The sequence below is a fragment of the Trifolium pratense genome, linkage group LG1 (genome assembly GCF_020283565.1).
Source record: "Trifolium pratense cultivar HEN17-A07 linkage group LG1, ARS_RC_1.1, whole genome shotgun sequence".
NCBI classification, from domain to species: Eukaryota; Viridiplantae; Streptophyta; class Magnoliopsida; order Fabales; family Fabaceae; genus Trifolium; species Trifolium pratense.
In genome coordinates, this window is record NC_060059.1 from 167,974 (window position 1) to 192,962 (window position 24,989).

The following is a 24,989-nucleotide window of genomic DNA, read 5'->3' on the forward strand; positions in this document are numbered from 1 at the left end:
ACAAAATAACCCTAAATTGATTATGTGTCAAAAAATAAAAAAAGGGGCAAATTAGGAATTTCATAGGTACTTTCTTTTCTTATATAGTAGACTTATACAATATTTAATCATATTTTATCTATAAAATTACAAACTGAGTGAATTTTAAAATATATAATAATAAATTTCTAGTAGAAATTAAATATACAAAAATAACCAACAATAAATAAGGGTCATCAGCACCTTGAGCCGGTGGTCAGAGTTCGAATATAATTTTACACTGTAAATCAATATGAATAATATTTTTCGTCATACTATCTCACTTTCTTAATATAATGTGAAAGAATTCTTTATTTTTATTGGTTGTCGGTGTAAAATTAATTTATACTGACGGACAGTGCGTAATTTTAAACTCTTCTTTTTTCTTATAAAAAAAATTAAATTTATTCTGGTGAAAAAAATATTTGACTAGAAGTTTGTACTAATTTTTTAATTTTTTTTTTTACAAGGAGAAAAAAAGAAAGAAGAGAAGAAATGAATGCTGAATGAATTAAAGGGAAGCAAAACGCAGCAGCAGTGAGAGAGAGAGAGTTTGATTTGACGTTGACATTTGACCGAATGGCGCCGGCGATGAAGATCGTTTTCGGACTTCTCACTTTCGTCACCGTCGGAATGATTATTGGTATTCTCTTTTCTTTTCAATTGCATCATTCATTCGTTACCAAACAAACAAACGATCTCTCTCTCTCTCTCTCTCTCTCTCTCTCTCTCTCTCTCTGTCTGTTACTTTGTAGTACTGTGTAGTTGTGAAGAACATATGCGATGCTGATTGATTTTAATCTAATTACATTACATTACATTACATTATAGGTGCTCTCTCTCAATTGGCATTCATACGCAAATTAGAAGACTCATCATATGGTATGTATCAATTTCTTACAATTCAATTGCATTGCGCAGTGCCTTCATACTTACAAAACAACTTGTTAATTAATTGTTTAGGTACAGAGTCTCAACCATTTATAAGATTGCGCCGACAACAAACAAATGGTTACCTTCAATTGCCCAGAGGTCATACATTACATACTACTAGTATTATTTCTTAACACCGTGCGTGCATGCCCTTTTCAATATTTTTTTTACTATTTCTTATCATTTTCAGGCATTCCTTATTGGAATAATGACAAACAAGCACAAATCTTACGCCTTGGATATGTATGTGTCATTCATTTCTTTCATTTGCATGCATATATATTCTTATATCAGGACATTTTCATTTTTCATCATTTATTCCTCTATATATGCCAGATAAAACCCGAGGTTCTTAGCTGGTCTCCTCGAATCATTTTACTGCATAACTTCCTCAGCTTGGAGGTTTGTTATTTCTTATGACTCATCTTTTTAATCACTATTCAAATTTGGAGATGGACTAATTTCTAATATCTATTTGAGGCTGGAAACTTCATCAACAGATGTTAGACTGCTGGGTGTCTGTCAACTATGATTTTCTTGTTTCTTATTCACTACTATGACAGAATAACATTCTAATCTCACCCAATTATCAGTACTTCAAAAATGTTTACCTGCCAAAAAAAAACTTTTGCAAATCCATACTAAAGTTATGTTTTTACAGGAATGTGATTATCTTAGGGCAGTAGCCCTCCCTCGCCTGAAAATTTCAACAGTGGTGGATGCAAAGACAGGAAAGGTACATACTTTATTTTCTTTATAAATTTCATTTTGAGTGGTCTTACGTAATCATCGGTAGATGTTGTGTATGGGTTTAAGTTTCATTTGCTAATGTCTAGCTCACCTAGGGAATTCCAAATTTTACCATGTACGAATCTGATAATAAATTACTAATTGCCTATTAGGAAGAAAAAACCGAGTTATGTAGGACATGAAAAAATATGAATGGCAAATTTACTTTATAATACCAAGCCTCAAATAACGAAGAGCTGAATCGATTCTATGAGTGTTTGTGTATATAGTTGAGTTCTGTAATGTATTTAGTTTTGGTTCAGTACTGTATTACTTATCTGTATTGTATGTGCATAGCCTTAGTTGTTTTACGGTTAGTGACAGCTGTAACAGTTTCACAGGGACACTTATTTCTGTAAAACTCTGTACCCTTTAAGTCTTAGCTTAGCACCAGACATATTCAGATTGAGAATACAATTTTTTGGCATTGGTCGCTATGGGCCACTATTTAGGATTCAAAAATGTAACCCAAATAACTTGAGACGAGATTCTACCATCTTTTATCCAAAGGGAGCTATCTCAATTTTGTCTCTAATGATTGAATTTTTAATCCTGGACTATCTTGTGGGGCTAGTAATTAATCATAACACTCATCATCCAGTTTACTTTCTTGCCGGCTCTTCTTGTGATCCAACTTCAACCAAAGATTAGTTCTTATAAGGCTCTGCCAGTGCTCAATTCTTCAGCTAGCTTTGGAGGTTGAGTTATACTCAATCCAAATTCTAAAATATCAAAGCATATCCTAAATTATTATTGGTCCATGATCTCTATTATTCCATCTGCATTTATCTATGCTCTAGATGTGCAATCCTGAACAGAAAGGGTTATGTTGAAATCCCCGTTATTCCACCCGTGGTTCTCCACGCTCTAGATGTCCAATCATGGATGTGAGGGGTGTGTTGAGATCCCACGTCGACTAACGGTATGTCCAAAGTAGTCCTTATAAAACTATAAAGCTCGATCTCTTCACCCCTTGAGCTAGCTTTAGTGGCTGTGTTAAGCCTAAAGCCCAAATTCTAAGAGTTCTCTACAGCCCAACATCTAGCCCTATATTTTACAGATCTTAGAATTGTGCGCAGAAAATTTCCTTGAATTTTGAGTGGTCCGTTTATGATGCAGATCACGCCCGAAGCATTCTTCCACTCAACTTGAATCCTATGGTTAACATCTCTCTCTATCACCTCATCCCTTTGTATGGCGGACCCAAAGCAACTAAAACAAAGATGTCTGTGTTGTACATTTCACAATCTTCACCTAAGTTAGGATTTATTTCTCTATTGCCATATACAAACACCTAAGTTAACAAAACACCTTGTGAAGAATTAAAACAAATGTCGTTCTTTAACATTAAATGAAGCTTTTGTTAATTCAACACCATGGACAAATAAGCTCATACATATATACATATATTATGTCATTAACCTAGTACTAAGTGATATTACGTGTATGTCGCTAAAGTGCTATTTTTTTTTACTTTGAAATTGTGAAAAGGGAAAAAAATGAATGAGTTAAACTTATCGAGAACTAAATTATTTTGAAGTTGCTGTTTGAAATTATGAAAACGGAAACGGAAAAGAGTTAAACTTGTCGAGAACATTTTTTTTTAAGTTACTAGGCAAAAGTGCCTATTATGCGCTTAAACTAAGCACAGTTGTAGTCTCGAGGTTATTTGAATAACTTTTAGCCTATCAGTACTTTTATTTTGTAGCATTGCATTAGCATGTGTGGGTCATTAACATCTCTGGACATGTATTTCTTCACAGGGAGTCAAGAGTGATGTCAGAACAAGCTCTGGTATGTTTTTGAGTCATGAAGAGAGAAAATATCCTATGATACATGTAAGTTATCAAGTTTACTTTACCTTTAACTCTTACCTTGTAGTTTCGTCTTCAAATGAGTGTTAAAATCTTGTTTGTCCAAATATTGGATAGTTTTTGTCGTCTGATACACACTAAGAACCCTTTTAGGTGGTTTTCTGTCCTTTAGGTTTCACACCTATTGTGTGATTGCGTCGCAATCACGAAGAGAGCAATGTGATCCCTAAATTCATCTGATCATCTAAAAAATGAAAGCACTAGAACTTTTGAATGGACCAGAACTTTCTGTAACTTTTTTTTTGTCAATCTTTCTTTCTATAAGGATCGAGCTTCGAAAAGTTCCTAATCCAATAAATAAAACTCAAGAATCACAAGAAAATCTAATGAAAACATAGGCTCAAACCTTGGATCCTTAAGTATGAAAAATAATAAAATACTTTTAGGACTGAAGTTCATAATTAAATAAGTAATAACTTATCAAGGCTATGGTACCCTTAATAATAGTGATCTGGGTGTTAGCCCTCTTTTATCACCAAAAATAAATAAATAATAGTGATTCATTGTGGGATAATGCAATCATCCCCAAAATAATTAAAAACAGAATACCAAGATAATGTGATATTTGAGCTTTATGTTTTCTTGAGGCTAGTTTGGCCTGCATCAATTATTCGTATTATTTGATTTCTGTACATGTATAATAGTTCTTACTCTGTTTTGTAACTTTGTATAAATATTTTAGTTCCCATGAAAACATTTATTTGATTTCTTTTACCCAATTTTATTTTTTAAAAAACCCATATTTTATTGTATAGGATTAGTTGTACAGTCTGATAAAATATGTTCCACTTCTCAACTAGGCAATTGAAAAAAGAATTTCTGTCTACTCTCAAGTGCCAGTTGAAAATGGGGAGCTTATGCAAGTCCTGAGGTGAGGATATGCTTTTTTTTTTTTACTAATAATATCTGAACCTGATGGATTTTTCTAGTATCAATCTAACATCTGCAGCAGTACAGGTATGAGAAGAATCAGTATTACAGACCCCATCATGATTATTTTTCTGATACTGTGAGTTGTATTCTTGTCTATTTTCATTATTATAGATTTATAGTAAGATGAGAATTACCTCAATTGGCTTCAACAAATCATCTGCAACTCTTGGTGCCTTTCTTTTTTTGAGACAGTTCAACTTGAAGCGTGGTGGACAGCGAATAGCTACAATGCTTATGTATTTAGGTGACAATGTTGAGGGAGGAGAAACACATTTCCCATCAGTAAGCTTCTTGTTTTCTGAACTATCATTTTGGCATGTTTAGGTAGTTGATGTAGACATTGTTCTGAAGTGTATGAGTAGCCTTAATCTAAAGCAGATATTAAGTGGCAAGCTGATACCAGACTTATGTATGGATGTTAACTCTAGGCTCTAATTGAGAAGAAAATGTGTTTTATTTTGCAACTAACAAGATGCATGTATCTTTTGTTGTCTATTATCTATTTGTTCAGTTTGCAGAACCATCAAAGTTTTGTGTTTTGTCCCCGAAATCCAAATCTTATTCTACATTCCTCTCATTGATAATGAGTTGAATTTTGATTATTTTGGGTTTTGAAAGTAGATAAGAAGTGGAATGCCGAACAATTTTGTGATTATGTTTCACTGCTCAGACTAGTTATGCACATATGTTACTCTTAGTGCTTGTGTCTTCCTGAATAACTATTAATTGATTTACTGACTATATTTGGATTTCCCTATAACCTGAGAAACATGCCCAATGTGTAAAGTGCAAGTATTAGCTATCTATTATGTGGTGTGATAGTATTATCAAACACTCTAGTTGGACATTTTGACTCTACTCAAGGCTGCTATTTGATAATATTCAATTTGTTTCAGGCTGGTTCAGATGAATGTAGCTGTGGTGGGAAATTAACCAAAGGGTTATGTGTGAAACCAATTAAAGGAAACGCAGTGCTTTTCTGGAGTATGGTTAGTATAACTTTGCCTTTTACGGAAATCATTCATCAAGATTATAAAATAGGAGCAGCAATTTCAATATTTGCACATTTGGTTCGTTATCATATGCCCTTAGGGAACGTGTTAGCATTTTCCTATCTTAATAGCATATAACAAGTTCTCTCAAACATTTAAGAAAATTGCTGCTCCTATTTTATAATCCCTATGAATGATAGAAAATGTCAATATCAGAGTATATCAAATCATGAAGCGCTATTTTTTGTGCCGCGTGTTTTTCATACGAACTTTTAATTTATCTCTCAAATAAGGCAATACACAATCAAGTTTTATTTTTATATTTTAAACCATTTCTGCTTGGTTTTCTTAGGGACTGGATGGACAGTCAGATCCAGATAGTGTGCATGGAGGATGTCCGGTACTCGCTGGGGAGAAGTGGTCAGCCACAAAGTGGATGAGGCAATCAGTTCACGTATGATTTAGCTAGCTTTGTGTGAGTAGGGAAAAAAATCACCCAAGGGCTTTCCCCTTCATATTTTAACAGTGGTGATTACGCTTAGTTATTGCTGATAGTATGAATACAAATATTAAATAGCGGCTAGTTTACAGGATAATATGATATTATTATATACACAATGGATGGTTTGATCTATATCATCGGGTCTATGTTAAAGATATATCCAGGTTTCTGATAAATCTCTACACCGTAGTCCTTGGACATTTTGTTGGGATTGTCTTGGTCTCGGTATTTAATTGGAAGTAACCACCGTTATGATTTCAGCTCCATTTCTAATTAAACCTTGCTTTGATAAGCAGCTAAATTAATCGCTTGTAACATAAGTGTTTAAGGCTTGTTTCCTTATTCAAAACATAAACACGTTTACGTATACGTTATTTGTATCAAAAGATGAAATAGTCACTTTTTTTTTTATTGTAAGCTATCCTAGAGATTGTGGAAATAAGTTAGAAATAAATTATTGACATGTCATAAGCTGTTTTCATAAACTCTTCTAAACTGTCTCACAAATAATTAAGCTTGTAGATAAAATCAAATAGTGAACCCAAACAGACCCTAAGTTGAAGTATTTAACCTCAATTTTAATGATTAACAAAGTTTAAATATGTGGTTAATTATGTTCATGTAGTGATTAATGAATATAATTCGTTTGAATCATTAACCATGGTTTTAAAATGTTTGAATATACATGTATTCCCTTATTAATGTTTAGGTTTGAACTTCGCTCTTGCATATAAATGCGATATTTTCTTGTTAAGATCCATCACATTCTAATAGCAAAGCCATTTGAGATAAATATTTCTCAGGTGAGGCAGCTTTTATTCGATAGAACAATAAAGTGAGCGAGCAATTGGAAATTTGGAAGTAAGAGCTGCAAAGATACAATATGGATGGATAGTCTACTATTAGTTGCTATTATACAAAAGATATAAAGTGATACATGATACACAACCTAACTCACATAGTATGTACATTAGATCCTTATGAAATTGGAGGCAAATTTGTAGTGTACTTGCTCAATATTGAAGATCACATGAAACAGTTGTTAACAACAACCCCGACGACCCCATCAACTGGCCATTTGGTCATATACTTCTCTGTTTTGTTTCATAATCAACCTTAACTCACACCATGAAAGCTCCACACTATAATGTGGGATTTGTCTTTTGGTGCCCTTCATCTGGGATCAAGGCAGATTTTGATGCTAATCAAGCAGTTGACACTCAGGTAAGAATAATTCCAAAACGAAAAAAAAAAAAAAAAAAAAAGACAAGAACCAAACAAAAACAACATACAACTACCACAATGCAAGAACTTGGGTTTAAATGGTTAATGAATGTCAATTAATGACAAATCGTTTGAAAGAACACAAATTCGAATCTTGGTTAAAACAATTAGTCACATTTGACTTTTTTTTGTTGACAAAATTAGTCAGATTTGACTTAGTATCCAATTAAACTCCGAATTCTTAGGGCGGGGTTAAGGAAAAAAAAGAAGAAGCTAGAATGCACAGTAAATGTTTTACTGAAGTAATAGTCTCTAAAGTAAATAAGGTCTTTTTTAGGCAATACAATCTCTCTGTGTGGACAAATTTAACTTAAACAATAAGGTACTAATAATAATAGTAACATTCCTTTCATACAAAATGGATGCCATTTAAAGATAATGGAATCATAAGTATAAGATATTGTAAACAAGACAAGTATGATAAATGATTCCCGTCAGATATTATTTATCAGGAACAGGACGTCCTTTTTTGCCTTTTGAATGAGCAGCCATCTGGTATGGACCGTAGAGACAGATACGCAGATCACCCTTGATCATCGGTTGATAAAAATAATTCTTGAATAGGTCCCAGAATTCATCTCTGCCAGACAGTTATTATAATGTAACATCAATAAGGTCAGTGTCACAAAATTGGTGGTAATTTCAGTGGAATTCATCCACTTCTAATTTAGATGAGAAATGAGGGTTGGTTTTAAAGAATTAAAACCAAGATATATATAATAGATAGGGGGAAGGAAGAGAGACAAGCAGCACACCTGACTTGTGGAAGGGTAAACAAGGAATAGCCCTTTACATCGGGATGCACATCAAGCAGAAGTACTTTTAACCTTGAAAGGCCTAACGCCTCGATGTCAATGAGCTTCTTTATCCTGCATTTGATGGAGTGTTAATGTACAAGTATAACTATACAAATACACTACAGGACTACCGATCCAATCCCCCAAGAAACAGAAATATTTGATCAGAAAACACAAGTTTACTTAACGAAAGGATGTACGGTGACAAACCTGCTTGGTGTGCCGCTAGCAATGTTAACACGGTTTTTCAACAAAGAAATCTGCATATAGCATAAAGCAAAATGGTTAATGTAAAATCATGCACTATGGTGGAATAAAACATCTATCATTTCCATGTGCAAAAGAAAAGTCAAAATTATTTTTCTCTACTGGGGCACTAGCTAAAATGAAACTTTATGGATACTAACTTAAAGCATGGCCTTGTCAAAGGCAGTAAACAAAGATATGGTGAGCTGCACATGTGAAGATTGAGTAATTTTGCAATGCAGCTCTCTCTACATCATTAAACAACATGTAGCTCATAAAATTTCATGTACAATGAACTAGTCTTGGCATATAATTCCATTGAGTATGTCAATAAGTCCAGCATTGGATTGCATACGAGAATATTTCACATTAATCACATAATAAGGTAATAATATTAATAACTATGAATGAATGAATGAATGAATGACGTGTATTATTAACTTGAATTTGTGACATAAACCTAGGGTTAGTAGAAGATAGTATAGTTTAAGTTTTGAAACAAGCAATAGGAGGAGTTAGTTTGATATTAACCAACCTGTTCTTCAAGTTTGATATGTTTGGAGAATAACTTGACAGCGCTGCATTGTTTAGTGATGGAACGAAAGCCCTTTAAAAGGTGAATGGATCTTAAAGCAGAGTAAGAGATGATAAGAACTGAGGGGCTACCGGGAGGGATTTTACCGTCGCCGTGGCCGAGTTCACTTTCATAGAGCGCCTGTCTCCATGAATTCCCAAATGCAGCTTTAATATTTATCCCCAACATTTTGACATCTAAATCTGTATCTGTATTTTTGAGGGAGGATGATGACTGTGGCAACTCCAAAATGGAAGATGATGATGACGCATCTTTGAGGGATTCCAACTCGATAGAAGAAAGTTGTAAACCGTTAGCAGCCTGAAATTGATCGAAAAAGAAACGCAATTGCTCCTCCGCTCGAGATCCTTCTAACTTGTTTGAATTTGAATTTGTTTCCGTTTTCTCTTTTTTATTCATTCTATCATCATCATTATCATCATTACCTTCTTCTTTTCGTTTTCGCTTTACCTCCTTCTTCTTCTTCTTCTCACTCGCCGCCATTCTTTGTTTCTTCCTGCTTAGTTAGTTGTCTTGTCTCCTTCCCTTCACTCACCGTTGCGTTGCCCTAACATAACACTAACACTGCACTCTCCCCTAGGCTAGGCTCTATCTATCAGCATCTTGGGTTGGGCCTTCAACCAAGCCCGTTCCAATTAATGTCCCTTCCTCAGTATAATATGGATTTGCTTTTCGCACCCTCTGAAATTCCTCACGTGCCCCACGTAATCACCAAACTTAGGGATGGCAATTTGACCCATACCCAGAGGGTACCCGCAAAAATTACCCACAACGGGTAGGGTAAAAACCCGCATTTTGGGTACGGGCACGGGTATGGGTAATTACCCGCAAAAATGAACGGGTATGGGTGCGGGTATGGGTACCTTAGTACCCAACCCGCCCCATACCCGCATAATATATATTTATTTATTTTATTTATATTATTATATTATAATATATGTAAATCAATTTAAAACAATACAATTCTACTAAACTATTACATATTTTTAATAAAAATATTTATTTATAACATAATATAAAAATAATGTGAATATTTAACATAAATATGAACTTTAACATAAAGTTAGTAATAATTTTGTTTATAATTTTCATTAGTCAATATTAAAATCTTTGAAATTTTTTTAATTCTATTAAAATTATATGATATTTTATAATTGATCAATTTAATTTTTGTAAAAATGCGGGTAACGGGTACGGGTATGGGGACGGGGGCAAAAGTTGTTACTCACGCGGGTATGGGGATGGGTACGGGTATTTTTTCAATCCGCGGGTATGGGGATGGGTACTATAGTACCCTACCCATACCCTACCCATTGCCATCCCTAACCAAACTAATCACCTTGCTTTCTAGGATCCCAGCATCTTTAACTCAAAGCCATCATTTGCGCCCCCTAGATGAAAAAAATCATAAAAAAAGGGGTTCACATTTTATAATGTGAACTCAGTTTGCAATTTGCTATCTAGTTAAGTTTTTTTTTTATTTACAATGTTGTCGACGAGAATCGAACCTAATACCTCATGCATAATACCTTACCCAAGCCCCTCGCTAATCGACAAAACCTAGTGACTTTTATTTTTTTTTATTTCTACTTCTTTAACAATCAGTGAATTCAATGTCCAACGTCAAAAAAAGAAAAAAGTTATAAATTTGACATTCATTAATTTAAAGACTATTTTATAGCGATTCTACAAAAATCTGAAGGAGTCGTTGTTGCCACATCTTTTGTCTCTTAAATTGTGCACACAATGTAAGAATCTTGTAGGTAAAAACCTTAGAATCTCTTCACACAATTGTTGATTAGAAATTGTCTCACCATTTTGTGCCATGAAATTGGTAATTACTCTAACTCAGTTGAAGAAATCTTCAACCTTTTTTTTGTTTTTCCATCTCAATATGCTGGTATCGCCTCCCTTGTGCTTGAAGCTTCGCTCTCTTCACTTTTGCACCACTTTTGTGACACCTCTATAATGTGTTCCAAGCATCCTTTGATGATGTGCAAGATAAATTTTTGTCAAAATTCACCTCATGACTCATCAATGCCCTGATGAATGAGATATGTGACCATCCAATCTTCTTGTTTTCTCTATATGTAGTTCTTTGTGCATTTGTTGCTTCACCTCCGATAGTTGGAACACCATTTTGAATAACTTCTAACACTTCTTGGAAGCCAAAGGTCGCTTGCATATGCCAATTCCATCGACCCCAATCGTCACTTTTCAATTTTTGTAAATGTGTGGGAATATTGTTGGAACTCAGTACAATTATCAAACACTTTGAATACATAGCAAGAAAACTCAATGAACCAACAATTACTCTGATACCACTTTGTTAGAACTGAGATCATAAAATCGAATAGAAGAGAGAATAATAGTGAAAGTAGTTGTTTGATTGAGAAAATAATATGTACAAGCGCTTTTATATACAAAATTCTCATACTTGCTTCTATCACAAGTAACTTACTTATGTATCAAACCAACAAACCTATTAGCTGACTAACTAACCAACTAATTCAACTAACCAAGGATATGACATTTGAATTAATTCGCAACAAAAATGTAAGGATGTTTTAGTCTATGCAACTAATTTTTCAGACAAAAAAAAGTAAGGATATTTTAATATTATGTATGAAAATAGAAAGAGTTGCTTTTTATTTATTTTTTTTTAAAAAAAAAAAGAAAAGAAAGAGTTACTTATAAATCAGACCAGATCACCAGAAGGAGTATGGTTGAAATAGACCAACTCAAATAAAATGGTAATGTTCCAAGATGTTTTCCTAATAGAATCAGATTTGATTTATACTAAACTCAAATAAATTGATTATTGTTTAGATTTTTAGCAGAAACTTAAAATTTTGTGTGAATGATTTTGTTCCCGTCATTCCTTAATTACGTTCTCTTAGGTTTATGTCTTTGATATTAGTTGAGCTCAAGTCATTGACCTGGCCAAATTGGTGAAGTGTCCAAAACGAATGAGTCCAAACACACACAGACACACACACACACACACGTACCCAAGAAACCACCTTGAGTCCTATTAGTAGTGGTATGACATGGATTGGATGGAGAGAAAGCCGCCAGTGAAATCCATGGGAGTACTTAACAAGTATATGTGGAAATAAATTTAGAATAAAAAAAAAGATTGTGAGTGTGAAGTTTGTTTATTATAGTTGGAGCATATAGTAGTAGTAGTAGTAGTTTGGAAAATGGGGGAGCGTGGTGGGGACTTAAAAACGGAGATACGGTGAAGGTGGGCATGTTTAGAGAGAAAGAGAGAGAGAAGGGACACACACGTGATCGTAACAAGTTGGGGGTTTAATTAATTAAAGTATACACAACACAAGTGGGTTTTGTGATCTAATCTAAATATGAAATATCTGATATTAATATCTTTCTTGTTTTGTTTTGTAGTAGTAATAATAATAAACAGAGCCCCCAACCCCACACCCAACTTGGTAGCATTAGCATCAACTTGCTTGCTTCTTTTATTTATTCATTTAATTTAATCCTGCCTCATTCCCTCCATCTTCCTTTTAGTCTCCGCTTTCTCTCTCTCTCTCTCTCTCTCTCTCTATAGCACACAGATTTTGAGAGATAGATACCACTAGATTAGATTATTCAATCTCGAATCATCATCATCATCATCATGTATCGTCCTCCTTCGTCTTCCGGTTCTTCTTCATCCTCTTCCTCTCAGCAACAGCAGAGCTCCATCAGCCAACAAACGGGACTTACCAGGTACGATTCCGCACCCGGTTCTCTCCTCGCCAGCACCGTTGATGCCATCATAGGAGGAGGATCGAGACTTCTCCCTGGAACGGGAGGAGGAGGAGGAGGAGGACATCATTATTTCTCCGGTGACTCCAACCAACAACATCAACAACAACAGCAGCAGCATCAGCTACAGAGATCTTCTAATGGTTACGTCGACGGCTTTGATGGATCGGCAGCGTTGCTCCGTCAAAAAAGCTCTCCAGCTGGCTTCCTAAACCATCTAGCCACTCTCAATCATAATAATAGTGGTATGGTATCATCTCAAACATTTATTTATTATTATTATTATGCATTATCACACATATGGATTAATTAGACGATAGTTTTAGTTTCTTTCCACTCTAATTTAGGAGGCCACAGACAAAGTCAATGGATTGGATTGTATTGGATTAATTATACCATAAATAATCTCATACCTATACATTATTACTATTTACTAGTATTCTTCATCTCATCACATTCAAACCCATTGCAGCGGGGTTCACAATCACAAGGGGGGGAAATGGAGGCTCAAGGTTGAAGTCTGAGTTGAGTTTCACAGGAGGAGGCGGCAGCGGAGGAGGACAAGAATGCCTTTCTCGAATATCCGAAAATGTTGTTGACTATGCAACAGCATCAGGAAATGGATCATTGCACAATACTAGTACCTGGGGTGGACCTGATAATAACAATAACAATAATTCTAATTCCATAGTATTTTCTTCTTCTGCTCCCCAAACTAACAATACTAATAAGCGTTCTAGTAGAACTGACAACGACGACCCCGATCTTCTTCTACATTGCCTCACTGCCCTCGAAACTCAGGTACCTACCTCTCTCAAACACTAGTTAGTTAGTTAGTTAGTTACTTAGTTAGTTAGTTAGTGTTAATTAATTCTTCTTCATCCATCACATTCACATTCACATTCATTAATTCAATTCCTCAATCATCTTCAGTATAGTCTCCCACAAACTTCTTTGGAAATGGACAAGCTTATGCATAATATTCCCCAAGATTCCGTCCCTTGTAAAATCCGTGCCAAGCGTGGCTGTGCCACTCATCCTCGTAGCATTGCTGAACGGGTAATTATTCATTCTACCCTTTTCTTTCTATTTCTATTTCTATTTCAGACCAACTCTATTGAATTGCATGTATGCAGGAGAGGAGAACTAGAATAAGTGGCAAGTTGAAGAAATTGCAGGACCTTGTTCCTAATATGGATAAGGTATTGCTCATGCTACCTACTCCTGCTTCCTAACTTTCCTTACCTATATATTATTCATTTCATGATACTTATTATGTTTCCTAACCCACCCTCATTTTTTGGTTAATTTCCTATTACTCCCTCCGTCTCATTATATGAGTAGTTGTTTATGCTAATGCACACATTAAATGGAATGGTTGAAAGTAGTAGTAGTAGTGAAATAGTTAGGTGATCTATTTAATTAAACTAGAGTATTTATTTGAAAAAGTTAATGAATTTTGTCTTGGTATTATACTAAAGTAACAAATAATTTTAGACCGGAAAGTATTCAAAATCAGTTGCCATTAACACTAATAAAAGTTGTAGGAAAATGAATAATTTCAGTGATAGGGTATTTCACTACCATTAAAAGATTCTTTTACGTTAAAATGAAATAGATGTTTATTTCTCACAGAACGAGCTGGGTATATGTTTTCAAGACATTGAAGTATAATTTATCCTATATTTCAGACCCAGATTATTAAGTTGATCCCGCCTAGCTAGCGACCGGTCCTTATTTGAACTACTAATCGCTAAAGCATCAACTCAAGTTGACCTTCCAAATAAATAATGAGGTGTCAGTAAGGTGAAATTTAGAAAAGTCAAGTTTCACGATCTCAAGGCTTGCTTTTTACAATGAAATACAAAATTTTCAGTGTATGCTCAATCTTCTTGTAGCTCGAAGCATTATATATAACTAGAATTGTGTTTTTCCTTTAACTTTTGCTTTCGTTGTTTAATTGTAAGAGTAAGATTTATGTGCAAGAATTGCCAAATTGGTCTATACCAAGAGTCAGGATGAAACTCAAGTTACATAAGTTCGTAATTACAGAGTAGGTAGATAGATGGCTTATGCCATGAGAGCATGATCAGAAATTCAAATATTTTCTACAATAAGTATGATCAATTTGGATATAGGATCAGTCAATAATATGTATGTCAAATCAGTTTGCATATTATAGGTTTCTTAATGTTGTTTCAAAATGTCACTGTAGCAAACAAGTTATTCTGACATGCTGGATTTGGCCGTTCAACACATCAAAGGTCTTCAAACTCAAGTTCAGGTGCGTAAAATTTACCATTGCATCTACTCTGTAGAATATTTTTTATATATATGTATTATGTATATTCCCAAATGTTTTTAAAAAAGAGCTTCATATGAATAAGGATATTTCCCTTGGTAGGCTAGTACATACTGCTGTTAAAATTTAAAATGTATGCATTAAGTAATTCTTAATACTACGTCTGTTGAATGTTGATATTGATTGCATCCTCTTTTCACCCTTTTTCAGAAGCTTCACGAAGATCTTGAGAATTGCACTTGCGGATGCAAACAAAGTACATAAACTTATTATGTTTTATGAGATTCTATGGCACTGTGCATAGAAATCAAGGTTTTGATGGAAACTGATTTTTGTACCTTCCGACTTTAAAACGAATAATGAAGGAAATTGTACATTTACGTTGTAATCTACCTGTGGTAAACATAGTCTAGAAAAATCTATTCCTTTTCAACATTTGATAGTTGTACTTGAATTTGAAAGTAGAGGTTGATTTTCTGTTGAATTGGTTTGTTTCTTGTTTGGGTACGTGTGTGTTGTGATTTGTGAATGAATGATAACTTTAACTTATTCTTTTTTCTTTTTTTTTGGATACAACTTATTCAGAAGAATAAAAGTTTAGATTTTAGAAACAGAATAAAACAAACAATCCTGTTAAGTTTTATTTTCTTTAGCTATACATCTTCGGAAAGAGTTTGGAGTATATGGTAGAAAAATAATATTTTTGTTTCCGTCAACTTAGTTCATTTGGTAGGAACATTGCATTTTGTGAGAGTTTGAATCCCGGACACTCCACTTATCATGATTTTAATGAGTGTGATAAATTACGGAATGATTTGTGGAGAACACTGTGTGAAGATTTCACTTTCCATTTTACAGCACGGAGGCGTCAGTCAAAGACTGTGGCCTCCCTCAGCACCATCATCCACGGAGACAAGGAAATCTTGCGCGAGTACGTCGAGCATTTCACCGTAGAAGTAAAAGGAGTCGATGACAAACTGAAATACTACATTTTTGAAATAGGCCTGAGGACGAACTCAATGTTGAAGGAAAAGCTAGGGTTGAAGGAGCCGCGTGACATGAAGAAACTGCTCACAAGGATGCAACCTTACATCAACTATGAAGAGAAATTGTTGCGAGATGAGGTGGAGAGAGTCAAATCATCCGGATGGACATCTTCAAAAAAGAAGACTTTGTCAACAAAAAAAAACGATAAAAATATTGAAATAGCCTTCTAAACCACATTAAGCAACACGATTCTTAAACAAAGATCTCTTAATAATATATAGAAAAAATTTCAAATAGTTGAAAAGAAAATATGATATACCTAAAAATCTCTTTTGGACACAAATGATATGCCTATAATTTTTTCAAATATGCTCATAAAATATATATATATATATGTAGGTCTCTAAATTGAATTTATTATTATATATGCAGATGACAGTGACAGAGATTAAACATAAGATGGATTTTGAGAAATTGTAAAGCAGGCAGGCAGGCAGGGTTGAACGACGGATAGAATAGAATAATATAATTGGAAAGGAAAGCAAAGCAAAGCAATTGTGATTCGATTGATGTTCGGAAGAAGAAGAAGAAGAATGCAATGGGAGAGTTGGGTGTGAGAAACATTAGACGTGTCGGCATTGTTTTGGGGGTTTCCAACTTATTCGTTTTCATTCTTTCTTCCCTTCTCATTTTCCACACTTATCGCCTCTGCGATTTCCATTCCTTGCTCCCATTCGTTTCCGTTTCTTTTGCTGCCGTTATTAGGATTCTTGCTATGCTTCAGACCGCCGTTGCCCAACAGTCTGCTGCCACTCTCATCCTCCATCAAGACTCCGACGACTCCTCTTCCACCACAGATCACCTTCTTTTACGCTTCAAAAGACGGGTATGTTTGTATATTCTTCTTTTTCTTCTTTCATTCATTCATTCATTCTTACAAAGTTATTACAATTTCATTTAATAAAAATAACAACAACAGGCTAAGTATAAGAAATGGCTGTGGTGGAGCCGATGCACCCTAGCGCTGACAGTTGTTCAATTTGTGTGCGCTACTTACCTTGTCCTCAACTTAGTTTACTATTCCTCCAAAGACACTGTTCCAACTTCTTGTCTTTTAGGTTGGTGAGTTCCTCACTTTCCCTTTCTCTTTCTTCTTCTTCTTCTTCTATGATTAATTCATTATTATCATCTCACATTCACCTTCTAATAATAATAATGCAGAATTGGGATGGAACCCTGACTGGTGGAACCACAAGTTACTCACTCTTTTCATCATCATCCTCTGTTTCGTTGCTCTTGCTCAGTGCTTTACTGGCTCTGATGTTCTCAGATGGAGATCTTTCTACGAATCCCATCACAATGCTTGGAAATCCCATTACAGTGAGGTTTTTGATAACGGCTTACGCGAGACCTTGTGCTGTCTCGGCCGCTTCAAATACTTGACTTCAATTCAAGAAGAAGATCAAGTCTATTCCGTTGCACGATTATTAGGTGACCTCGTTGCTTATCGTGCTTCTGGAACCGGCCATATGGAACTCTTGGCAGGTATGCTTCTTCACCACACCTTATATATAACCAATTTTTCATCCCTAATACATTCTACTTTTTTCTTCTCCAGCTTTAGCTTTACTCCAAATCAATGAAAAATCTTCAGAATCATGTCAAGAATCCGTGGAAGCACCAGAGATGCGTATTAGGGAGGCTGCAACTCTTCATAAATTTGCTGAAGCTGCATACACTGTATTTCTCTTAAAACTTAAAACCTTAATTCCAAGTTCCTCTTTTATTTTTACCACTCACTTTTAACATTTATATTGTATTCAATGATTCAGGGTCCGCTGCTTGATGTTGGACGAAATCCTATCATATTTCCTTGTTTATGGCTCTACAGACAAGGGGTTTTGTCTCCTTGGGCACGCAACAGGTGGTCATTTGTTCAATTTTCAACTTTATCAATTACGGTGTATATAACTTAATCCGTAGTAGCTTCAAATCTTCTTTTCAAATTTCATGTTTTTGGCCTTGATTCTTGTTCTTCGTAACATAGAAATTGTCATTGGACTTTGAAAAATATATTACTTATCAAAATATGTCATGTGGTTGGAGGGATCTCCACTCATTCTTTTCCACTCAGTTTCGTTAGAATGACACTTTTCCCTATCTCTGTAGCTTTTTTCTTAACTTTGTTGATATGTCTTTCATCAAAAGAAACAAAACTTACCATATCAAAGTATTTTTTTTCTTCTTCGGAATGACAATGGTTAGTATATATTAGTGTTATGTTGTGGGCGGGGGTAGAACCCCCCAACCTCCTTTTCAATTCACTCCTTAACTATCCCACCCCAATCACCAGGCAATCAACCTTATATCCCCTACCTACCATATGAAAGTAGTTTAGTAGGTCCACATTTTGTATATACTATACATGATCAAATTAATGTCAGTGAGCTCATAAATTTTGTAGATGACATCTGAATAGTTGTGCCCATATTTAGGCCATATGTATCTTACCACTTAGTCATACTGATATATATCTTTGTGATTCTACACTCTCTCTGTCTCTCTATCTCTATTTTTAGATTACATCTTTCTCGCTATCTTTCTCCAACATGCATGGATTTAAAGAATTTCATTTTCAACATGTTTATGTACCTATTTCATTTTCTTAGACGACCTGTTTTGGATGGTGATAACTGGTGGCGAGGTCATGCTGCAGCCTTTCTAAAGTATGCAAATTTGCCTCCAGAAGCACTCAGACATGGGAGAGTAATCCAGGTTAGAGAATTTAAATGTCCAAATGTGCTGTACATGAGGAGACAAAGGCTTACCATACATAATGAAAAAAAGTGAAATTGAGTAGGAAAGACATCTATGTTTTATGAAGATGAAAAGGGACATATGGATACTGGTTAATAAATAACATAATGCTGAGAAGCCATTGACACCAATCACACCATTATTTTTGAATTTTGTTGAATGAATCTCGTCTTCAATAATAAAACATACTCACAAGAAACAAGGAAGATTTTACTAGCCAACAGTATCAACGTATATGTCCTATAGGACGTAAACAGATCCAACAGGCAACACCATTCTGCATTTTCTTTTTTTGCAGATGAGACTCTTAGTTTGTCAATCAAGAGAGGAAATAAATGGAAAGATAGACATATGGAGACAAACCTTGAAGCATATAACTTTTGTGCAAGTACAAGCAAAACAAAATATATAGAATGCATGTTTAGCGAGAGAAACAAAATTATAGCTTAGAGGTGACGAAATGAAGAGAGCATACCTTACCATGGATCTGACAATTTAAATATCTTAGGCCCATCATATATAGAATGACGGGGAAATAGAGAAAGATGTGAACCATAGGATCCAGGTAGGACGAAAAAGTAAAATTCAAGCTTAAAGGAAAATTTCACCACACATTTATAAATCCTACGATGTACGAGACTGAATATTGACTGATCAAGAGCCAACAATTAAGATCAACGTTGCAGAGGTGAAAATGATACGATGGATGACTGATCATGGTCACTTGAAACAAGATGCAATTATGAATGAAGTCATTGAAAAAAGTTAGGGTGATCCAATTTCTTGATATTGCAGCGCCCACAAGTAGTTAAATATGTGTATATATCATTAACCTTGTAGAATTGTGGAATAATTTATTGAATATTATTTCAAAAGTGTGTTTGAGTACAATCACTAAAGTGTTTAAATAGACTATGCTATACATAATAAGCCTAATTAACAGGCCGAATAAAATCTATACAAATACTTGCACAATATATAATTATATTTACAACAAACCATTAATTTATGCATCAACATTTGACAATACTCACTTTACACTCTAAAGTGAGTTGTTCACTTTAGCAAAATGGATCAATGGGAAAAGGATTTATGTATGATATTGTGATTGTATTTTTAGTTTTTCTTTTGTTTTTTATGTTTTACTTGCAGAGTTGACAAATATAAAGGTTGTTTTTTTGGCTTATACCCATACCAGGTTAAGTGTGAAGCTGCATATTTTATTGTGGTTCTACATCAGCTTCAAACTGTAGTAATTGCTATACGTGGAACCGAAACCCCCGAGGACCTAATAACCGATGGATTATGCAAGGAATGCACCCTTTCTGCAGAAGACTTGTCTGGTTTGATGAAGTATTTTTTATTCTCCTTCTTTTCACACTTTGAATACACTCTGAAACATGAATCGATATTTAGGGTGCAGGTGAAAAGACAAAAATCCCCAATTAATTTGTTTATAAATTCACACAAGTTTTAAACACTGTAAGAGCCCATATGTTTACTCCATACGAACTGAGAAATACATGGAGTATATTAGAATCACATGCAAGGTTTTCCTCGAGAGGGGGAGAGGGAGCTATTGCTTTTAACTTTGTTGTTAACATCATCATATCTTCATTGAAATAAGTGGATCACATATTTTAGGACAACTGCATATTCTCTGGTGGCGTTGCAGTGAAATCAGAAATATGCTTTTCAAATGACTCTGCAGTTGGTCTCATAACTAGGAGCTCAAATTATGTCGTATTATGATGTGATTATCAAGTATCAACTATGTTTGTCAGCCACGGGCAACTGCAAATGACGTCACATATTTTAGAACCATGTGTATCTTACAATTTTGGTTCCGATACATAATTAATTGTTTGCCCCAAACTTTAAAGGTATTTTACATGTTCCAATGCAATACTCTGGTCTCTCGTGTCAATATTTTAAGTTTCTCGTTGCAGCTGCAACCATATTCATTATGATATACACAAAAATGTGGCTTCATCATTCCCCCACTATGGGCATTCGGGTATAGTTGAGGCTGCACGAGAGCTTTTTATGCAGATTGAAGGAAACCCTGGAGAGCATGGTAAGAAATGCTTATGGTTCTTTGAACTCAGTACTTTGATATAAAGAGGTGATCTTGTCAAATGAATTTTTCTTCTTTTTTCCTGCTTTTTTTTTTTTTTTTTTATGCATAAAAATGCTTTTTTCCTGCCTTCTATGACAAACAATTGGTTATTGTGGGAGTTAAATTGTCACCATATTGAATGGTTGCATGATTGCGTATAACATTATAATTTTTCCCATTATTTAATTTATTTATTTTGCGTTTCTTACATAGCACAAACTTCTTTTCTAACATTAATTTATTTTCGAAATGGAAATACAGACAATGAATCCTATGGGTTTCTTTCTAAATTACTGGGATTTGGCTGTGAATGCTTTGGGTATAATATCCGCATCGTTGGACATTCACTTGGGGGTGCTATAGCTGCATTGCTTGGACTGCAAGTATGGCATTTCTAACTTTTAAAGGCTGAATTTACCTTCTATTTGTTTCTTCAGTAAGCATAATCTTCCGTTTTGATTGCATACAGAACCATGTCTTCATTGAAAGTCTATTCTGAAAAAAACTGTATATGTAAAACAAATATTCCATGTTTCCTTCTCTCCTTAGTTGTTTCCTTATTGGTAAATGAAAAAAAAAATTGTATACGGAAACTACATTGATATTGCTTTTGAAAGATACATTGAATCGTGCTACAAACAACAAAACACTAATCCTTATTTATATTAATACTAAACTCTTAATCCTAATGAGACAAAGAAACGAGTCCTTCCGAAATCTAAAGAGACAAATCTAACTTAGGTTATTAGTACGTAAAAATAAGCCTAGTGTTGCTTCTGTTCAGCTCGTGTATTTGTCCTGAAAAATAAGAAGGAAATTAGATATACGATTTCCCTTAATTTAGTTCTTGTTGGTCTAGATATGTATTTCAAATAGCTCTCCTATTGGATTGAAGGATCCCCAAGTACCCTTCACTTCCAAAGACTTTTGTGAAATAAGTACTATATTTGTTTGTATTATTATCTGTAAGAGTTATTCAAACAATTATTGGCCAAGACTGGAAGTGAAGAAATGCTGAAAACGTCCATACATGGGAGGTTATTTAATAAACTCTGCTGCAATAATTTTTTAAACCCATTAAGGCTCTGTTTGGTAAAAAAATAGCGGATAGCTGATAAGCTAGCTTATAGCGGATAACTTATAAGCTAGCCTTTAGCTTATAGCGAATAAGCTAGCTTATAAGTATGAAATGACATAAAAAAAATATGTTTAATTAATATTTAATTTTTTTCAAGTAAGATGATAGAGGTAAAATTGGAAGAAAAAATTATAAGCTTTAAGCCCATAGGCTACTTGAAATAGCGTTTGAAAAATAAGCTATAAGCCCTTTTTTAAAAATTGTTACCAAACAGAGCTTTTAACTTATAAGCTATGAGCTAGCTTATTTGTGTTCCCAAACAGAGCCTAAATCATAATTCATATCCCATTCCTTTAATATCCAATTTATACATTTAGCACTTAAAATTTTAAAATGATAACAATTATATCACTGAAAATTAAGACTTTTCAGTTTTACTGTGCACACTTAGTTGATGAAGTAAATCATTTTCATGTTTGTTTCTTGTAAATCTATTTCTTTTTTTTTCCTATAGTTTTCTTAAGGTTGGCATTTTATGTGCCGTGTTTTTTACTCGCTATATTATCTTTGTAAATGTTTGATTTTATTCTTAAATAAATTGTCGAGTTTTTCTACAGCTTTATAACCGATACCCCAATCTACATGTTTACTCATATGGGCCACTCCCATGTGTGGATTTAGTTGTGGCTAATGCATGTTCGTCATTCATAACAAGGTAATTTTACTAGTGAAAAGTTTGATCGTGGTTGATTCTCTTTGGCAACACTTTCAGCTTCTTTTGCTGTTTCCTTTGGTTGTTAATGATGCAGCATTATATATGGAAATGAGTTTTCATCCCGCCTTTCAATTGGATCCATTATGAGGCTAAGGGCGGCTGCAATCAAATCACTGGCACAAGATCCTAAAGCTGACAGCGCCATAATTTTCAGACTTGCTCGTCGGTTTCTATATATAAGCCAATATGAAAGAAATGATCAAGAGGCAGAGCATGAAGCACAGCGTGACATTGATAATAAAGGTTGTTTATCTTAATAAGTCAGTAGGCATGTTAAACAGTGCATATTAATATTGTTACTATTATTAGTGATCAAAGTCATGTGTATCACTTCATCATTTATCAAACTAGGTTGGTAAGAGGTTCCTTATCTGAAAAGATTTCACCTATATGCCACAGGCAGCAACAAACATACGGTTGAAGAAGCTTCACTCTGGACTGAGGCTATTAAAAGGGATCTTCTTGTTACAGCTGACCATGGTGAATATATGCATCCTTTTGGGAGTGCAGATTGCAAAACATTTTATTATTTTAAATTGTTCGTGTGGTGATAGTATATGTTGTTTATTTTGGTTATAATGCAGGCAACAATGAGCATGATGAGTTTTCACTCTGGGCTGATACTAGGGCAAAGGACCATATTGTTGAAATTAATAATGCCGAATTTACAAATAATTTTGCTACAGACGTACAATCAAGAGATGATCCTGTGTCTCAGTTTATCGATTCTGTTCCAACTTCTGAAAATCAGTCTGCTGATGATCCCCCAGAGATGTATCTGCCAGGATTTATAATTCATATTGTCCCAGACCAGAAAAGACCTCAAACTGATTTTAAGATGTCTTGGAGAATGCAGGAGAGAGGGAGATGTTATAGAGCATATGTGGCAAATAGAGAAAGTTTCAAAGATATTATTGTTTCACCATCCATGTTCCTTGATCATCTCCCTTGGAGGTACGCCAAATTATAACCAGGTTGTTTCTTCATTTCTTAAACCTAAAAATGATTGATATATTCTTACAGAAGACAATTGAATACTTTCAGATGCCATAGTGCCTTGAAAAAAATATTGAAAGATCTAACTGCTAAAGATCAAGTAATGGAAGGTCGCTTAATCTGATCTTATTAGGTCAACATAATGCTTACTTTGTGCTGAACGTGACATGAACCAGATTAAATATTTTCCTCCGGATTCTTTGTATTGTGATTCTTATGGGTGAGATCAAGATGTATAGCAAGGAACGAGCCTTCTGAGATTGGGCAAATTCGCTCTTCTATGAGGAGTAGATAGATAATCATTTAAAGAAAAGCATACGTGTCTATGTTCATAATACATATGTAAAATATATCATCTTCTGTTAATCTATAGATAGATAGATGTTCTTCATTTTTCTAGTACTGTAAGGCTCAGTCTCGTGAGTCTCGTGAGTTTCTAACCTTGGTAGGTCTCTCACCGTGCATCACATTTTAAAACCGTCAGATCGTGAGTTTCCACATATGTTATAATGTACCACCAACACCTTATACAACTCCCCCCCTCTCTCCACTTTCTCTCTGTTCTTGTTGAGACTCGCAAGTCATCACTTGCTTATTCGATTGCCTTCTTCGCCACAAATCTTGTTCGGGTAAAATTATTGTTTACTCGATTCTTCTCATTTGTTACAGATTCTTCTAATCCCAGCCACCTCCGTCAACAGTGTTGGAATTAATTGGATCTTAGAAAAACTCAATTGGTAGGAAAAGGAGAAGAGTGTTTTATACCCATTCATGGTTTCTGTCCAAACAAAGTCAGATTGTTTTATACCCATTCATGGTTTATGTAGTGTTTCCTTTTATAGGTAGGAAATGATGTATGTTTTGATTAATTTTTATAAAAAACACATGAATCTACCCATAAAATTCACAGAAACGAGCAGATGATGTTAATCTGAAGAATTTATTATGGAAAATGTAGAGAAGGATAGTAGAATGTTTGGTTTATTTTCTGAGTTGATGTTCAATTTTAATGTTGATTTCATAACATTGGTGATTTTTCTGCAATGGTGAATAGACGGTGGAAAATTGTTGGGCGCCAGACGCCGTGGTCGCAGGTCGCTGACTTGTGGATTTGGCCAAATAAAAATTGATTGAATCAACAAAGAGTGATGAGTAATAGAAGATGTTTTGCAAAAAAA

The 24,989-nt window shown here is 34.5% G+C and overlaps 4 protein-coding genes across 5 annotated transcripts; 3 read left to right on the top strand and 1 right to left on the bottom strand.

The window, feature by feature from the left end:
• Positions 1–504: 504 nt before the first annotated feature.
• Positions 505–6,301, top strand: LOC123923597 (prolyl 4-hydroxylase 1). The gene is made up of 12 exons (XM_045976290.1): positions 505–661; positions 850–900; positions 982–1,050; positions 1,142–1,194; positions 1,288–1,353; positions 1,613–1,687; positions 3,504–3,578; positions 4,415–4,485; positions 4,572–4,623; positions 4,740–4,829; positions 5,444–5,536; positions 5,892–6,301. Exons 1-12 carry the CDS (start codon positions 598–600, stop codon positions 5,997–5,999), a joined length of 867 nt encoding a protein of 288 aa, XP_045832246.1. The 5' UTR covers positions 505–597; the 3' UTR covers positions 6,000–6,301.
• A 1,277-nt stretch (positions 6,302–7,578) lies between these two features.
• On the bottom strand, positions 7,579–9,597 carry LOC123923621 (protein CMS1). The gene is made up of 4 exons (XM_045976318.1): positions 8,904–9,597; positions 8,333–8,382; positions 8,081–8,194; positions 7,579–7,905 (listed from the first exon to the last, which is right to left on the bottom strand). The coding sequence occupies exons 1-4, from the start codon at positions 9,444–9,446 to the stop codon at positions 7,767–7,769; spliced, it is 846 nt and encodes a 281-aa protein (XP_045832274.1). The 5' UTR covers positions 9,447–9,597; the 3' UTR covers positions 7,579–7,766.
• A 2,856-nt stretch (positions 9,598–12,453) lies between these two features.
• Positions 12,454–15,595, top strand: LOC123923610 (transcription factor bHLH129). 2 transcript variants are annotated; one of them, XR_006814450.1, is made up of 7 exons: positions 12,459–12,982; positions 13,210–13,538; positions 13,671–13,796; positions 13,874–13,939; positions 14,429–14,614; positions 14,953–15,021; positions 15,250–15,595. XR_006814450.1 is itself a non-coding variant. In XM_045976310.1 (6 exons), exons 1-6 carry the CDS (start codon positions 12,607–12,609, stop codon positions 15,301–15,303), a joined length of 1,020 nt encoding a protein of 339 aa, XP_045832266.1. In that variant the 5' UTR covers positions 12,454–12,606; the 3' UTR covers positions 15,304–15,595. The 2 variants fall into 2 exon arrangements, 1 of the variants encoding a protein (XP_045832266.1); XM_045976310.1 differs by lacking the exon at positions 14,429–14,614 and having other exon boundaries at positions 12,454–12,982.
• Positions 15,596–16,269: 674 nt separating this feature from the next.
• On the top strand, positions 16,270–24,124 carry LOC123923604. Its single transcript, XM_045976299.1, has 14 exons — positions 16,270–16,912; positions 17,006–17,144; positions 17,248–17,571; positions 17,645–17,766; positions 17,859–17,950; positions 18,696–18,801; positions 20,042–20,196; positions 20,793–20,920; positions 21,224–21,345; positions 22,658–22,755; positions 22,850–23,058; positions 23,215–23,295; positions 23,400–23,769; positions 23,860–24,124. The coding sequence occupies exons 1-14, from the start codon at positions 16,625–16,627 to the stop codon at positions 23,933–23,935; spliced, it is 2,310 nt and encodes a 769-aa protein (XP_045832255.1). The 5' UTR covers positions 16,270–16,624; the 3' UTR covers positions 23,936–24,124.
• The last annotated feature ends 865 nt before the right edge of the window (positions 24,125–24,989 follow it).

Coding starts and splice junctions, on each gene's coding strand:
- LOC123923621 (XM_045976318.1), bottom strand. CDS start 9,446: ATGGCGGCGAGTGAGAAGAAGAAGAAGAAGGAGGTAAAGCGAAAACGA. Junction 8,195..8,332: donor GCTAGCGGCACACCAAGCAG/GTTTGTCACCGT, acceptor CATCAAATGCAG/GATAAAGAAGCTCATTGACA. Junction 7,906..8,080: donor TTTACCCTTCCACAAGTCAG/GTGTGCTGCTTG, acceptor ACTGTCTGGCAG/AGATGAATTCTGGGACCTAT.
- LOC123923610 (XM_045976310.1), top strand. CDS start 12,607: ATGTATCGTCCTCCTTCGTCTTCCGGTTCTTCTTCATCCTCTTCCTCT. Junction 13,539..13,670: donor TCACTGCCCTCGAAACTCAG/GTACCTACCTCT, acceptor AATCATCTTCAG/TATAGTCTCCCACAAACTTC. Junction 15,022..15,249: donor GTCTTCAAACTCAAGTTCAG/GTGCGTAAAATT, acceptor ACCCTTTTTCAG/AAGCTTCACGAAGATCTTGA.
- LOC123923604 (XM_045976299.1), top strand. CDS start 16,625: ATGGGAGAGTTGGGTGTGAGAAACATTAGACGTGTCGGCATTGTTTTG. Junction 17,767..17,858: donor TTGCTGAAGCTGCATACACT/GTATTTCTCTTA, acceptor TCAATGATTCAG/GGTCCGCTGCTTGATGTTGG. Junction 23,059..23,214: donor GCGTGACATTGATAATAAAG/GTTGTTTATCTT, acceptor TATATGCCACAG/GCAGCAACAAACATACGGTT.
- LOC123923597 (XM_045976290.1), top strand. CDS start 598: ATGGCGCCGGCGATGAAGATCGTTTTCGGACTTCTCACTTTCGTCACC. Junction 4,830..5,443: donor GAGAAACACATTTCCCATCA/GTAAGCTTCTTG, acceptor AATTTGTTTCAG/GCTGGTTCAGATGAATGTAG. Junction 5,537..5,891: donor CAGTGCTTTTCTGGAGTATG/GTTAGTATAACT, acceptor TGGTTTTCTTAG/GGACTGGATGGACAGTCAGA.